At 44.3% G+C, this 16182-nt stretch overlaps 2 protein-coding genes across 9 annotated transcripts in view; one reads left to right on the top strand and one right to left on the bottom strand.

Annotated features, from left to right (window-relative positions):
- ALS2 (alsin Rho guanine nucleotide exchange factor ALS2) overlaps positions 1-16182 on the bottom strand; it is a 224019-nt gene that overhangs the window by 33945 nt on the left and 173892 nt on the right. For 6 of the 8 annotated variants that reach the window (XM_083842224.1, XM_083842222.1, XM_083842219.1 and 3 more), the window contains one exon: positions 1744-1831. In XM_083842224.1, coding sequence (XP_083698350.1) covers positions 1744-1763 — 20 coding nt within the window. In that variant the 5' untranslated portion in view covers positions 1764-1831. Of the gene's footprint in view, positions 1-1743; positions 1832-5692; positions 5977-16182 lie in introns of those variants that run through there. The other 2 variants (XM_083842226.1, XM_083842225.1) reach the window with 2 other exon arrangements.
- Positions 6098-16182, top strand: part of CDK15 (cyclin dependent kinase 15) — a 38920-nt gene continuing 28835 nt past the window's right edge. Inside the window, 5 exon segments of the mRNA XM_083842333.1 lie at positions 6098-7880; positions 8024-8121; positions 8750-8829; positions 14014-14108; positions 14865-14927. Coding sequence (XP_083698459.1) covers positions 7815-7880; positions 8024-8121; positions 8750-8829; positions 14014-14108; positions 14865-14927 — 402 coding nt within the window. The 5' untranslated portion in view covers positions 6098-7814.

The following is a 16182-nucleotide window of genomic DNA, read 5'->3' as shown; positions in this document are numbered from 1 at the left end:
GGCATTAGCTTTGTTTTTCACTTGCAGTTTACTAACCAGAAAAACAAGTGATCTTTCCACTAGTAACTTTAAACATACATTTATTTTGCAATTAGTACAGCCGATTACATATTGTAGTTGTTCACAGCAAGGGGATCAAATTAATACACATCTCTGCCACCATGCATATGCTAGAGGAGGTAGTTGCATCAGTTCTATTTACATGTAAGCAGCTCTGTTCCTGCCTAAATAGAGAGATTTATGTTAACTCTAACCATGTTAGAAAATAGAAGGAACATTTCTGGGTTATTAGGTTTCATTCATATTTTTTTTATTATTTAATTTTGGGAAATCATGATGCAGGAAAAAAACCAGCTTGGCTCTTTTAAGTGAGTTTCTCAGATTCAAATGAGTCAGTCATTCAAATCAATTGAACCAAAGGGGAGGGAGGGGAAAAAAAAAGAAACAATCCTGAAACTCTATGGAAGTATCCGGGCTCCCAGAAGTGACTGCAGCTATCGGAAGGTGCTTTAACACTTCAACAAGCTCTGGTTTGAATGCTCGGTCAACAGCTTCTCGCATTCAGTGGAAAGAAATTCTCTGATATTTGACAAGCATAATTCTAATAATTTGTGGAGTCCCTTGGTATAAAAAAGTCATTTTAATTTAGCTTGAAACTCTATACTGATGTTTAAGAGTTTTCTTCAAATTCATTTCCAATTTTATATAGAATAGATTCTTACACACCCTGCAGGGAAAAAATAGGATTAGCTCTTTATTTGGCAGCAGTCATTTATTACCTACGTAAAACAGCTTTTGCAGCTTTGCATATACCTGAAGTTAAATATAAAAGGTAGTGAAAGAACTTTGATGGAATAGCCATGTTTGCCTATAAGAAAGGGCACAAAACCACAAATGCATTCCATTACTGACGCAAAGCCAGAAAAAGCTACTCTGACGGGTCTCATTGTGTATAACACAGAAGTAGCATATTCAAAAGCCATTAAGGCACTACTCATGCAGACTATTGATTTTTTCAATTAAGTTTTGCTCATTGCAGTGCACAGGCTGAATACCTTCACATAACCTGCCGCTGAAGCATTTAAAATGATAATAACTAGCAAAAGATTGAATTCTTTTTCCACACAAGGAAAAATAAAAGAACAAGGTGACAGCCAAGAACTCATCTAAGATTCAGATAAGTAATGTAATCCAAATAACATAGTATAAAGCTTTCATCAACATACTGTGCATTAAATTTAGCTTACAGCCTGATACTTTGGCTTTTATCCATTTAAAAACTCTTCAGAGACCAGTGTACAGCAAGTATGCACATTTATATACCAAGCCTTATTACAAGACACCCATTTGCAATCCCAAACCACCGAACCCATCAGGTCTCTTAACGGAAGAAACAAGGAGCAAAAGAATAGTCTGTTGCATGACTATTGATCCAAAAGCAAAATTCAGACATACAACAGATATGATTTTACTGTTCACCACAGAACGTTACTTTTATGTTTCCAGCCATGACTATCCATTTACATGTTTCAATAATCAACTAAGTATAACTAAGATAAAACAAGTTGTTGTTCTAATAATTTGGGTGTTCCAGAAACACTCAAAGTCAAGCTAAATTACTCTTCTCTCCTTCAGCTTAAGTTGCATAAAGAGTATGTTGACACCACTTAATAGTTTTACAGGGTGATCATTAGCTGGCACACTGCTGGGAGCCTCTGTGGCTTCACCTAGCTGCTCACTCACCTTCTTTCCTGTGAGTCCATCTGTCAGTGGCAGCACTCCATTACCACCAGATCATTCCTCTTTCAAAAGGAACAATACAATCTCTGAACTGTAAAACAAACAAACCAGCTATTTAACTGCAAATAATGTTAACCTTAAAAAACAGAAATAACCCCAAGAAACAAGAAGAAAAGCATTAGATCCCATGTGTAAAACCCACGTGTAAAATCAGAAAGCACTTCCACAACACAAGGATGGTTCAGTTCACTCACAGAGTTGACAGACAGAAGCTAAACAGCCAGACTTGTCCTACCTACTTATCTCACATTAGGTCTATCGTAAGAACAGATCGAACAAAACCTAGCTCAGAGCCAGAAATTAACATCTCTCTCTCTCTCTCTCTAATTTTCAGTACACCCTCAAGAAGCAAAGCAGAATGAATTATCTAATTTCAGTTTAAGAATTCTATGCTTAAGTTAAATTTATAAATGGCAAATATATCTGTATGAACAGAAAATGGTTAAGAATTGAATTCATAACCTTCATCTGGAATCAGATCACATGCTACTGTATATAATATAGTTCTATTAAAGCCTGTGCTGAAATGCAGAAATCCAGTTGAAGAATTCAAAACATTTCTTCACATAGTCTGGTAACAGAGTATCAATGAAGACATGAAAAGACCACAGAAGCCAATATGAAAAAACAAGCAGCTACTCTATTTATGCTTTTATCCTTTCAGATTTTGAATTTTTAAAGTTCGCCCTCACACCCTTCCACCTTCATGAAGATACCTTTGTATTAAACCTCTTGTAAGAAAAGTGACACTACAGAGAACCTTTGTTTCTCATAATCTGTGGGACTTTTTTTTAAAAAGAATTGTAATTTTCCTTGATATGCTGCCTTACTAGATGAAGTATTAAAAATTTTAATAACTTTGACATATATATATGTGATAATATTTATTGAAATGAATTGTTTCAGACAAATTTGTTAGACCATGTTGCTGTATTATAGTTGCTGTCTGATATCTACTGTAACAAAAACAGAAAACAAATTATTTAAAACAAATTATTTAACACAATGGCCTTTTACAACAACACATCTCCAAGAAAATATCCTGAATGTCTGAACCCCTTACAGAGAGGAGATACATGTAAAGTACATTCAGTCTTGATTGCAAGAGACAGTATATGCAAAGCTGTAATCTGTATACAGAGAAGTGTCAATTCACACTTAGAAATAATAATCATCAGGTTGATAAATGATTGAAATAATTCACACAAATTCCAACACTTTCACTCAACTACTCTGAATAAAAAAGCACCAAACAAACCATTACAGACAAACAGCCACATCTCAAAGCAAAAGTTTTCAATTTCCAAATACCAAAATAGTGATCTGGGCTTCAGGATTGGCAAAGAATATATTTCAAAATAAAAGATTCCATGGAAATAATTATAATAAATCAAATTAATACAATAAATTAGTATTGTGCTAAATCATACTTTTTTTTTTTTTAAGAGCAAAGTGCTTAAGTCAGACACACTTTCTAGGAACAGAGTCCCATCCATCACCAGAAAGATACCACTTTGTATCTATTTCTCCCCCTTCTTCCTCGAAGGAAAGGAAACACAATTTTTAAAGCATTAACAGAGGAAGTCTTAGAAAGATAAACTGTTATGCAACACTTGAGTAAGGGAGGTGTTGATGAAGCACCAAAAGAAACAGAAGCATATTTCTAGAACTTCTGATTTTGTGATGTGTTCCTGCACAGAGTAAGTCCATTTGATTTATATATATAGTGTATATATATAAATAAAGCCAATTCAAAAACACAGAACTCCACAATTCATTTTATTGAAGATGCTGGCACTTCTCTGGGAGCAACCATAGCTTCACATATAAATACCCATCAATAAATCAGATGAAGAGATGGGAACTTTGATAAAGTCAGAGTATCAATGTATCTGAGTACTGAAATAAGTCTTAAAATCCTTGGCTTCAATAATTGATTTTTTTTTAAGGGCTTAAATATGTTCTTTCCTTCTTGTGAGCCTCTACTGCACAAAACTTACTATATTACTTCTCAAAACTTCCAATTACAACAAAACAGAGTTAAAGACAGGCAACTGATTAGATGTTTTGCAAGACCTTACTTCAAGGCCCCGTTTGTGAAATGATTACAAAATTTGCAATGCAGGCGGACTGGAAGGGAAGAAAGCAATATGATAGTGGCGATATGTTTTGTTTTCTTCATAAAAAGCTCACGGTTAAGGTTGCATTACTAGGCATTTATGCATAAAAGGGAAAACAACAGTCAAACAGTGTTCTTTCCATTAATGACGCATTTCTAAGACATTTAAAAATCATTTTCAAGTTCAGCTGAAGTTTTCATTCACTCCTAGTACATTAGAATATTATTGCCATTTCTCAGCTAACAAAACAAAAGTCATTTGGTCACAGCTACAAACTAAGTCACTTTCTCCCAGCTGGAATATTCAGTTTTCCTAGCTGACTTTCACCTAATAACACTTTTATACAAATTATGTTGCAGCTTTAGATTATTTCTTTTCCACTAAAATTATTTAAGCTTTTAAGTAACAACGTTTAATGTTCACAGAAAAACAACCACATACTATACGTTATTCTCTTGGTACAGAAGATCGGTATGATACCAGCACCTGCACTGCTCTGCCTACCCACTTACTTTCCACATTTTAATTTCAACACCACAAGAACGAAACTGCAAAGAGCTCCAAATAGAGCCAAATTATGAAATGGATTTGTGTTACAAACAGATGGTCACTACCGTGACACTGATGTCATACTTTCCACCCGCAGAGCAGATTGCTAATTCAAATTCTTCAGAAATCAAACACTATCACATTATAACAACTGCTGTGGCAGGGAACGACCTGATGTAAACATTACTCTGATTACTATGGACTGTGTCCTTCACTGGGCATTGACTACTCAGGAGTAAGTACCATAGATATAAACGGAATCTCATATTCAAGGCTGAACAGAAACAACACGTACGCCCCTTGCTTTCCAAAATATATTGTGATCACGTGCCCAATTATCCCCTACGATTAATAGATAACTACAAATACTTCTACAACTTCCTGATACGTTTACTTCCTAAAAAACGTGTTTCCAAATATATTTTTCCAAATATATATTGCACCATACATAGCAGTAACTTACACTAACAGGACTGCCAAGTTTATTGTACAAAATTATCTGCACAGTTTCTGAAAGCTGCTACCTCCAAGCTTCCTAGTTCACAACTAAGTTGTCAATATTAGTCTTGCCTACATGTATACAGCCATTTGTGATTGCTAACTACGGTTCCTACATAACACGTTACCAATTCAAGAAGCCCTTGAGTTTTGGTCACCACTAACTAGGTACAATCACTATTTTTAACACTGCGTGATAAAGATCTGCTCAGAGCAAAACCGAAACAACCTACTATTAAAAGACGGCAATCAACCCTTCAGATGAGGGCTCAGAGCTTTTTTAATGCCAGTTCCAGTGAACGAGCGATGGCCTTAAACAAAACGTTATCAGTAAAAAGAAAGGAAAAAACACCGCAAAGAAAGCTCTTAGCATCAGCTTAAAATAACTCATTTGAAAGATACCTACTATACTAACTGTATCTACTATACTAACTGATAATTTAAGATTCACCAAACAGACCAGAGGCTCACAGACTTATGAAGTAACCCCTCTCCTCTCGCTCCTGAAACTACACCTTCATTTCGCACCTATCCAGACGTTTCCCCCTGCGGAACTGACAGACGATGGCCCTTGCTATTTTTATGAAGTCACCGCGCTGTAACGGCAGCGGCCAGGACTCGGCGGCCCGGCGCCCCCCAGCCGCAGCCGCCTCCTCCCTGCCCCGCCCGGGGCCGCTCCGGGCCCTGTCAGCAGCCCGGCCCCCGCCCCCCGGGCCCCGCCGCACCTGTTACCCGCCGCCGGGCCGCCCCCCGCCGAGGGACGAGGCCGCCTCAGCCCGCGCGGCCGGCGGGGAGCGAGCAGGGAGGCCGCGGGCGGGAAGCGCGCGCGCAGCAAGCGGGCGGGTAACGGCCGCGCGGAGCCGCTGCAGGGGGAGCAGCGCGCAACGCTTTGCTCCTTCCCGCCCCGGCAGGGGCCACGCGCGGACGTCGCACGGGCGCCTCTCCCGCCTCACTCACCCGGCGCCGCGCTCGCTCGCCCCGCCCCGCCCCGCCCCGCCGCCGAGCAGCTGACGGGCGCGGGGCGGGCGGGGCTCAGCCGCGCAGGGGGCGGGGCCTGCGGAGGGCCGGGGGCGGGCCTCGCCGACGGGTCCCCGCCGGGGACAAACGGGGCCGCGGGGCGTTTGTGCCCGGGGGCGGCGCTCGGAGGCGGCTCCCCGGCGCGATGCCGGCCCCTCCGCCCTGCCCCCCTCGCGCTGCCGAGCGCTGGGTGCCTGCCCCGGGGGCGGCGCGGCACGGCCCGAGAGCCCAGAGGCACGGGCAGCTCCCCGCGCTCACATCGCCACCGCAGCGTGGGTGGGACCCGGGTGCCAGAGCAGGGCACCGAGGCGCGGCTCCTGCAGCAGGCACGGCTCAGCCGCGCTGCCCGGACCCCCACACCGCGCTGTCACTGCCACGGACGTTAGGACGTGACAGGGGAAAGGCAGACCTTGCCTTGCTCCGGTGTGGAACACACCACTTCGTTACCTAACGTGTTACACCCCGAGTTGCCTCAGTGACAGGACTGTGTACCAGCAGGTTTGGGTTCAGTGCTCCTTTCTCCATCTTCTGCTAGGAAAAGATGCTGGCCGTTGTGAGAGGGCGTGTGCCAGGCGAGCTCCTCCAGGGGTGGGTGTGGATCCCTCTGCACTGGACTTTCAAAGAAAAACTGCAGAAATCATGAGATGGCTTGAGGCAGGGACCTCATGCAGGTCATGTAAGTTGTTACTACAGGCTGAAGGGAGAGGAGGAGCAAAGGAGAAAACAGAGCGGACTTTTAGCTGACCTCAGGACAGCATGGGAGACGTGCTGTGTGTGAGCGCTGTCAGACCAGGGAGCTGCAGCTGCTGCTCAGAGAGAAGGGGCTCCCAACACATCCAAGGCCTTCACCATGTGGAAACAACATCTACAGTAGAGGTATTTGATATCACCCTGTGATAATCCTGCACTGTGATAGATTATGCATGGTCTCTTCCACTTGTGGAAGTGCAAAGTGTTCACATTTGCTTCTAGGAAGCCAGCATCAAACTTCTCAGCTTCAGGCTTGTGAAGCTACTGAAAGAGGACTCTGTGCCTCAGATTGCAAATAAATGCTTTTGATGTGATGATTTGGGAGGAGACTGCACTCCAGCAAGCTCTGTGACAATGAGAGATTATAAAACAGGGAGGGAGCCAACAACCTACAGTTCTGGAGGAGGCAGCATGCCACAGATTACAAGTCCTGTTGTATTTGAACCCAATGATAATGCAGGCATCCATCCAGGGTAGCTGCTCATGAGGACCTTGCAGGCTGCCAGCCATTCACTACTACAAGGTTTATACATATAGTTTATGGCACTGTTATGCTGTATGGGCCAAATTACCAGGCTGTGTAAACTACAGAGTAGTGAGAAAGGCTTAACCTCGTACGGGGGAAAGAGAAGATGACATAACTTTAAATTTTACTCCTGCATTTTTTTTTTAGTCCCTGCCCTAAAAGATTACTATCTGGAGAGGAATAAATCAAGGCTAAGATAAAATAACATATTTATAATGATACCGGCTGAAATTTCTTCAGTAGTTATGGCAGTTTCATCTTTGCGTACTGTCAGAGTAAGTGCTAACATTTACAAAGACGAGCACATGCAGACAGTTGCTCCCCTTACGGATGTCTGAGAAACCATAACTGAGATACATCAGTGGTGGGGAGGGAGATGAAAATGAAGTGCTCAAAGCCAGTGCAGTCAAGGAGAAAGGAAGGAACCACATCAATAAAATGGTCCGCTAGAGATACAGTTTGCCTTCTTTTCCTGTGCCAGCTGATGGATATAACCAGAGCAACCCTTCCTGTGCCCTCACTGCAGCCACACTCTCCAGACTCAGATATGCAGGATGTGGAGGCCCGGGGGTTATGCTGATCCTTTCCAAGAGGAGAATGTTGCGGACAGGTTCAAATGGGTGAGTGTGCAACATCCACAAAGAAAGAAAATATTTCATCCTATCGTTATTCCAACCATGAATAAGCATTTAATTGTTGAATGACGTTAGTAGCTTCTTGTTCTGCACAGCAATCTGAAATACATGCCACTTTCTTCATGAAGCAGAGACAAGGCATTACATTTGGAGCTGCCACATCCTATGTCCCTCTGGAGAAGCTGTGTGAAGGATCCAGTGCAACTGTTTACAAGGGGATCAGTAGGTGAGCAAGGACCACCAGTGGCATTATTCCATTCCCAATGCTTACCATTTATGGGAATCATAAGAATGAGCTTGAAGCTGGGCAATTCAGGGTACTTGTAGGAAAATAAAGGCAAATCAAACATCTGGCTTTGCCTTTAACCAGGGTGTTTGCAAAGCCCCATCCATTTTTTTCAGGGAACTCCTCCACTTCAGCAGTGGAGGCTCCACCAGGGCACTTTGCTGCATGGCAACGTGCCAGGGGACTGTCTGCCTGCACCTGAGACAGAGCAAGGGTTTTCCTTGGAATGAGGGATTCCTGCATGATGGAAAAACTGCGGTGAGGGCAAGTTGCCATCACTTGGGAGCAGAGAAGCTGAGACAGGGCAGAGTGGTAACACTGACCAAAGCCACACTCCAGCAATAGCTGATCAGCAGAATGGTGCTGCCCTAGCCAGGTGGGCTGGTCCCGTTCTGCTGCTAAAGACCAGAGGAGGGGGGTTGCAATGCCTTTCTAAGCTTGGCCTCGGGGGCAAGTAAGCCCTAAAAATTTTGCTTGGGTGAATGTGGAGCACCCTGGGAGGTTGTTAATACTGTCATCATGCCAAGCACTGAGGTGCTTTGTGTGACCTTTCACTCTGACCTGACAGGATCAATGGCCAGTTGGTGGCATTGAAAGTTATCAGGCTGGAAGCAGAGGAAGGAGTGCCCTTTACAGCCAGTCGGGAAGGTAAGAAATCGAGATCCTTGTCGAACACATCAGGGGTGAGCAAGACCCTTTACGGCTGTATAAGACAGAGAAGCCTCCCCTCATTGTCCATATTTCAGGCAATAAAAATAAATATAGAAATGATACCAATGCTGACATTTGTCAAATGTGCTCTCCAGAGCTGTCCCTGCGTGCTCCAGCACTGACTGTGGTGGGAGCAGACTACACCTTTATTGATACACTGCTCTGAGCAGGGCTGGACTCACCCAGCTTCTGTTCTGTCACACACTTCACCTCCCTGGCATTAACCTTGCCATGTGCTGTGCTCACCCTCTGCACTTGTATGGATATAACTGCACTGAAGTCACGCATCTTCACGGCAGTGAGTTCCTGAACGCTTCCAGTGCTCAAAGGCTGGCGAATCTGGAATGCAATAAACCCCTGGAGGGACTGGAGGAAGTCAGCATCATGCACTGCATAACCCCCACCCCAGACTACGTGATTTAAAGAAGAGGAATGGACATTGTACCATTAGCCACAGGGACAGCAGATAGTTTTTCCTATGTTTGCCCTGGCCCTTACCTCAGCCCTTCTGCCAGGGAGTTGCCTACTGACAGAAATGTTCATTGCGTATCAACAAGGAGTCCATAGGCCACTCGGCTGAGTAAATCATTTCTAAAAATCCCTTTTTGCTGTGTCAGTGTTCAGTATTGAAACAGGCTCAGATTCATTCTGCTCAGCTTTAAACACCTAACTGCAACACATGCGAAGTGTTGTTAGTGCGGAGAGGCAGGGATGCGCAGACTCTGGACATGCCCTGCAGAGATCTGAATTGTCCTCCTTTCAGTCAGCATAGAGCCACAGTTACTGTCCTCCCAACTTAGAGGCCTCTGTGAAGCCTGAAGTGAACTAGATTAAATCCAGATCCAGCTACACTGCTATTATCTTTACAACTGCAAAGCCAAGCAGGCACTTCCAAAAGCTAGGTCCCCTAGGAACTAACACAGCACAGCAGTTTTTGCATTGGGCAGCCATGGACTGGAAGTGCCCTTTACACTAAGGTCTCTGCTTGGTTAGCAAAACACAGCTGATACCTGGACATCACACATCCCAGCTTGAAGATAAACACTTTCAGTAATACCAAGGCTCAAGAACATTTACTGTTTCAGCCTGGTGAGAAATGCTTTCTACTGGTCACCTTCACAGAGCACTGGGCAAAGTGCAGCTTTCTCAATTTCTTTAAGAAATGTGTTTTTTTTAAGTGCCTGATTTTGGTCGAATGTATTTATGTGTCCCTACAGGCACAAGTTCACAAACTGCCTCCTTGATTAAGGCTTCTATTTTCATCTGTGCTACAATCCCAAGAGGACCATAATCCAGTTTCTTCCTTACACGGAAATATGCAACCTTTGAGCCACTCTGCTGTCTGGTATTAGTGAGAGCTTTAAATGTAGGAGGCTACACGTTTAGTTCTCTACTTCTTACTGCAGTTCAAAAATAGGGTAGATTTTGTCACCACTGAGATGGAGTGTCAGAGGACAGATGTGCCAGCATTCAGAGCAGCCCTAGCACAGAGGGGCTCTGACACCAGTCAACTCCAGTATCACAGTATCACAGATTTCCAGGTTGGAAGAGACCTCAAGATCATCGAGTCCAACCTCCGACCTAACACTAAGTACTCCACTAAACCATATCCCTAAGCTCTACATCTAAACGTCTTTTAAAGACCTCCAGGGATGGTGACTCCACCACCTCCCTGGGCAGCCCGTTCCAATGCTTAATAACCCTTCCGGTAAAGAAGTACTTCCTAACATCCAACCTAAAACTCCCCTGTCGCAACTTTCGCCCATTCCCCCTCGTCCTGTCACCAGGCACGTGGGAGAACAGACCAACCCCCACCTCTCTACAGCCTCCTTTAAGGTAACTGTAGAGAGCGATAAGGTCGCCCCTGAGCCTCCTCTTCTCCAGGCTGAACAACCCCAGCTCCCTCAGCCGCTCCTCGTAAGACTTATTCTCCAGACCCCTCACCAGCTTGGTCGCCCTTCTCTGGACTCGCTCGAGCACCTCCATGTCCTTCCTGTAGCGAGGGGCCCAAAACTGAACACAGTACTCGAGGTGCGGCCTCACCAGAGCCGAGTACAGGGGCACAATCACTTCCCTAGCCCTGCTGGCCACACTGCTTCTTATGCAAGCCAGGATGCTGTTGGCCTTCTTGGCCACCTGGGCACACTGCTGGCTCATACTCAGCCGACTATCAACCAGTACTCCCAGGTCCTCTGCCAGGCAGCTTTCCAGCCACTCATCTCCCAGCCTGTAGCTCTGCTTGGGGTTGTTGCGCCCCAGGTGCAGGACCCGGCACTTGGCCTTGTTGAACTTCATACAGTTGACCTCAGCCCATCGCTCCAGCCTATCCAGATCCTCCTGCAGAGCCTTCCTGCCCTCGAGCAGATCGACACACGCACTTAGCTTGGTGTCATCTGCAAACTTACTGAGGGTGCACTCCATGTGAAACTCCATGTGAAACTCAGAAAAAACAGATGTCAGTGGACCCAGTCCAGGTTTATAGCAATGAAATTAAGATAAGAAAGTTTACAAAGTCCTTAGTCCAATTCTGAGTGAAAGCAGAGAGGTAGCTAAATATGTCTCTTTACAGAATGGCTTGTGCTGCAGTTTCCCATACACTCATTTCCTCTGGTGGTTTTGCTCTGAATTTACACTTGTAGCCCATCAGTGAAATAAGCCTTAAAAGCTTTATCTACATAGAAGTAATGATGCTCTAAAGATCAGCACCCCTTTAGCACGCTCTGCTGGACAGGCTGAGAACCTTAACTTCATTCATTATAGGAGAAAACAAGGGTGATCCCTTGAAGGGTCTACTTTAAATAGATCTTTTGTGTACTACTGAGCTTTGCAGCATCTGACACCTCAAATTTACAATGTAAGCCAGTAGTGCAAACAAAGCACAAGATTTATTCATGTGGAGCATTCTCTGCTACACTGGAGGAATGGCACGCCACTGACAAAGAGCTGCTTCACCCCAGGAAGCCCCACAGAGCCGAAACGCGTTTAAAGCTCAGTTCTAGCTGTAGCACCTGACACCCCAGCAGGGGGTTGTAGAAGCAACCAAGTGAGAAGTTCCCAGGGGCCTGATTCAGGCACAGGGGCTGAATTCTCCATTTTTCTGTGGATCCTCTGTACTGCTCCTCCGGAGCAACAGCTCAGTCTGGTCGTATGGGATTTTCAAGGTAACACAGAGCCAGGTTAGCAGTCCCTTTCCATGGCAGATAGGCTCTGGGATACAGTCAGAGTATCTTTATTGGGTTCACAGGCAATCAGGTGCCATGTGGAGCATATTTAAGATTCATACTGCAGTGCCCCAGAGAAATATTAGCAGTAGCTGAATGGACCAGCAGCGGTTTAGCTGCAGCAGCACAGAGCTGTGTGCAAGAGCTAATTTACATTCTGTGGCGTTTCCAGTGCTCATGCTGAATCAGGTATCCCATACTGCTGAGCAATTTCAGAACTGATATACGCTTAGGCCACAGTTGGTTAATACAGTAAACCTGGCCATAAGGCTTTTAGAACCAGATGAAATCATTATGGTCACAAGATGAGAAGTGCTAATTCAGTGTAAATTTGCTTTGCCAGCATGAAACCCTTCAAATATTGTTTGCAGAGTGTTTGAAAAACAAAAAGCAGCTTTTATTCAGGACAAAAAGTCATTTGCCCTCCCACTGCCAACCCAAAATCTGTATTGTGCACTTTGGCTAATTCAGCAGAAATGAGGTTGCTGGCCCATGCCTTATGTGGAAAAATTAGTACCACTGTGTGGTCTGACAGTACCTCAAACTGGTTTTAATCAGCAGGGAAGGGTGAGCCTGGAGCATCTCTCAGGCTTTGCTGATAGATGGTTAGGCCAATAGACAAAACCTGGCAAAGCTGTATAAATACAAACAAGTTACTGGTCAGTCAGTGACTTCATCTCTGCTCTTTTGAGTTTGAAACTGGAGAAATGTGTACTTGCACACTGCCGGCAATGGGTATTTGCAACCCAGAAGTCCAACTCTATCCTGGGCTGCATCAAAAGCAGCGTGGCCAGCATGTCTAGGGAGGGGATTCTTCCCCTCTGCTCTGCTCTTGTAAGACCCCACCTGGAGCCCTGCGTTCAGCTCTGGGGCCCCCAGCACAAGAAGGACATGGACCTATTAGAGCAGGTCCAGAAGAGGGCCACAAAGACGATCAGAGGGCTAGAGTGCCTCTCCTATGAAGACAGGCTGAGGGAGCTGGGGATGTTCAGCCCCAACAGAAGAAAAGGCTCTGAACGGCCTTCCAATACCTAAAGGGGGCCTACAGGAAAGCTGGGGAGGGACTCTTTGTCAGGGGGTGTAGTGACAGGACAAAGGGTAATGGCTTTAACGTAAAAGAGCATAAATTTAGATTAGACATTAGGAAGAAACTCTTTACTATGAGGGTGGTGAGACACTGGAACAGGTTGCCCAGAGATGTTGTGGATGCCACACCCCTGGAGGTGTTCAAGGCCAGGCTGGATGGGGCTTTGGGCAGCCTGGGCTGGTGGGAGGTGTCCCTGCACATGGCAGGGTGTTGGAATTTGATGATCTTTAAGGTCCCTTCCAACCCAAACCTGTTTATGATTCTATGAAAGTGACTGATATGTTTTCTCAAAGCTAAAAGCACAGACCTAAATTCAGCTTAGTATCTACAGTGATTTCTCTGGGCAGATTTTTGCACAAAAAGCTAGAAGCTGGTAGAAACCTACCTTTCCCCAGAAGTCTACTAAGGGCCTTGCTGAGGACGCAGGTCAGGAGACGGATGGCAGAAAGAACATGAAGCTCAGTGGTGGTGGCCCTGGGCTGCTGCATTCTGGCACGTGGATCTCTCAGCCCCTGCCTCTCTCAGCATTTGCCTTGAATAAATGGTTTCTCCTCAGCTAAGAAGGTGACAGCTGAGGACTGCTATTTCTGACAGAGTCAAGATCACACTTCTGAGAGAGGGATGTGTTCCTGCCAAGCCCAGAGCACTAATTCTTGCTTCTCTAAGGAGCTCTTCCAGAACCAGTATCTGCCACCTCACAGAACTGCCAAGTTTGGAATATTTGCCCTCAGCTTTTATTTTCTGCTCCATGTACTGTCTCCTTCCACTACCAGCAGCAGTGGTGACACTGATCTTCCTTTTGTGTTTCCCCAGCTTCTCTTCTCAAGCGTTTGAAACATGCCAACATTGTACTGCTTCATGACATTTTCCAGACCAAGGAGACACTAACATTTGTCCTTGAGTACATGGTGAGTTCCTCTTTTTCTAGCTTCCTGTGAAGCTAGTACTGGGAAGTACTGGGAAGAGACCAGTGGCTGCATCATGAATTTGCTGCATTGTGTGACAGCTACAAAGCAACAAATTGCAATCCTTTAATGCAATGACTGATTTTCCTTCTTAATCTCCTGCTTTCCAGCCACGTAACTTCATTCTTTTCTTTCTGTGTATGCAACAACTGTATGCAAAGATGATTCCACATCTTGTCTCCCCTAGGGTCACAGAAACGATTTACCTCCACTTACACGGCAAAGACAGGGCATAATGATACTAGCTCACATCCCATCAGCATCAAATGTGGCACTGACTCCAAGTGGCTCACCAGGACCAAGCTGCAGGATTCTTTCATAGGCAGGATGCCAATAAACAAGCATGATCCTTGTTACTTTTGTTGGTTTTGCTAATAGCTATCAACCAAATTACGAGGAAAAGACAGGGGATATGTCTTCTTCTTACTGCAGCTTTATGATTAATTCTGGCACAAGTATGAATTCTGTTAACTATCAGCTTCAGGTCATAAACTGCTATGGTGAGATAACTGGACTGCCAGCTCCCTGACGTGAACCAGCACTTAGGCATATCCTTGTGTACTACATCAGATCAGATCTTCACCAAGGTGATACATATCCTTGGAGCGGTTGTGTATTTTTTCCAGTTACAGAAGAGGAGCTGTTGGTAAAAGTATGTTACACTTACAGCTCTTCCTCGATTTATCTGTTTTTATTTAGCACACGGATCTGGCACAGTACATGGCCCAGCATCTTGGAGGACTTCATCCCTGGAATGTTATGGTGAGTTCCTTAAAAGATGAGTAGCCCTTAAAGCATAAGGAAGTATGTTATTTTCCACTATACATGATCACTGTAAATTGCTGCAGTGCTTAAAAGTGCATTTTTAAGCTCTTACTTAAATCTATTTGTTCCATACTTGACAAACACTTTGGAGAGAAGTTGCCTTTGATAAAGAGGTAACAGACTACCTCTCAGTCTCTAAAGACTTTTTTCAGTTAGTCCCTCGTCCATGAATTTGCAAGAGTACATTCAGCTTTTGTGGACAATTAAATCTTGTGACAAGCAAATTTGTCTCTACAAAAATTTGTATCCTCTTATCATTAGAATACATTATTAATCTCCCTAATTAAAAGCTCTTAAATCTCAGTCTCTCTTCATCTGAAACTATCTTCCTATTTACAGTCATTTAAATCTCTTTTGTTTCTGCCACAGCTTTTTGGGATAGGTTGACTAGAACTGAGCACGGCTGAAGATGTACCATTACTTTGTAGATGGATATTATAATAGTCTCTGACTCTCCTTTGTACATATCTTCACATTTAATTAACTTTCGGAATTTTTGCTGCACACTGACTTACAGTTTCAATGCAGATGTCCTCAGTGAATGCCTGGGTCCTTTTTCTGAGTAGCTTCAGTTAATTTATCTTACAGCTGTCAACAATAACTTTGTACCTTATCAAACTGCCTATTCATCTGACTTTGTCAGATCTCTCTGAAGTTTTTCACTGTCACTCCTTATCTTGGCTAATCTAAATACTTCTGTCATCTTCAAATGTTGCCACCTTGTTCACATCTTTTTGCAGATAGTTGTTAAGCAACACCAATTCTAATGAAGTTTCTTGGGGCCCCGGATTTTAAACATCCTTAAAGCTCAGATACATCCAAGATGCAGTGTTGTAGTTTTGGCACGTATCTCAAGGACTCTGCTACCAGGCGGGCTTGTAAAGCACACGGAGTACATGGCTGTAACATGTACTCACTGACATTTGTGTGAGTAAACACTAGCCAGCTGCACTGCTTTCCTCTCTCAAACCCTCACTGTCAGCAGCAATCAAACAGAAAAAATGATTTACCATTCCTTTGGGGGGGGGGGTCATCTAGCTTGCTTCATTTTTGCTTGGCCAATGTTTGTTTTTTTTTTTCTCTGATTCCTATCGAATATGATGCAAGTATGCAGAATATTACAGGGACACTTTTCTGGTACAGAAATGACCTATGGGTGTCACTGTTTTTCCTCCTCTTCAAGTTAAGTTTC

This window comes from Anser anser, assembly GCF_964211835.1.
Source record: "Anser anser genome assembly, chromosome: 6".
In the NCBI taxonomy this organism is placed as follows: domain Eukaryota; kingdom Metazoa; phylum Chordata; class Aves; order Anseriformes; family Anatidae; genus Anser; species Anser anser.
Note: the sequence above shows the minus strand (reverse complement) of the source record. Positions and strands in the feature narration are given on the sequence as shown.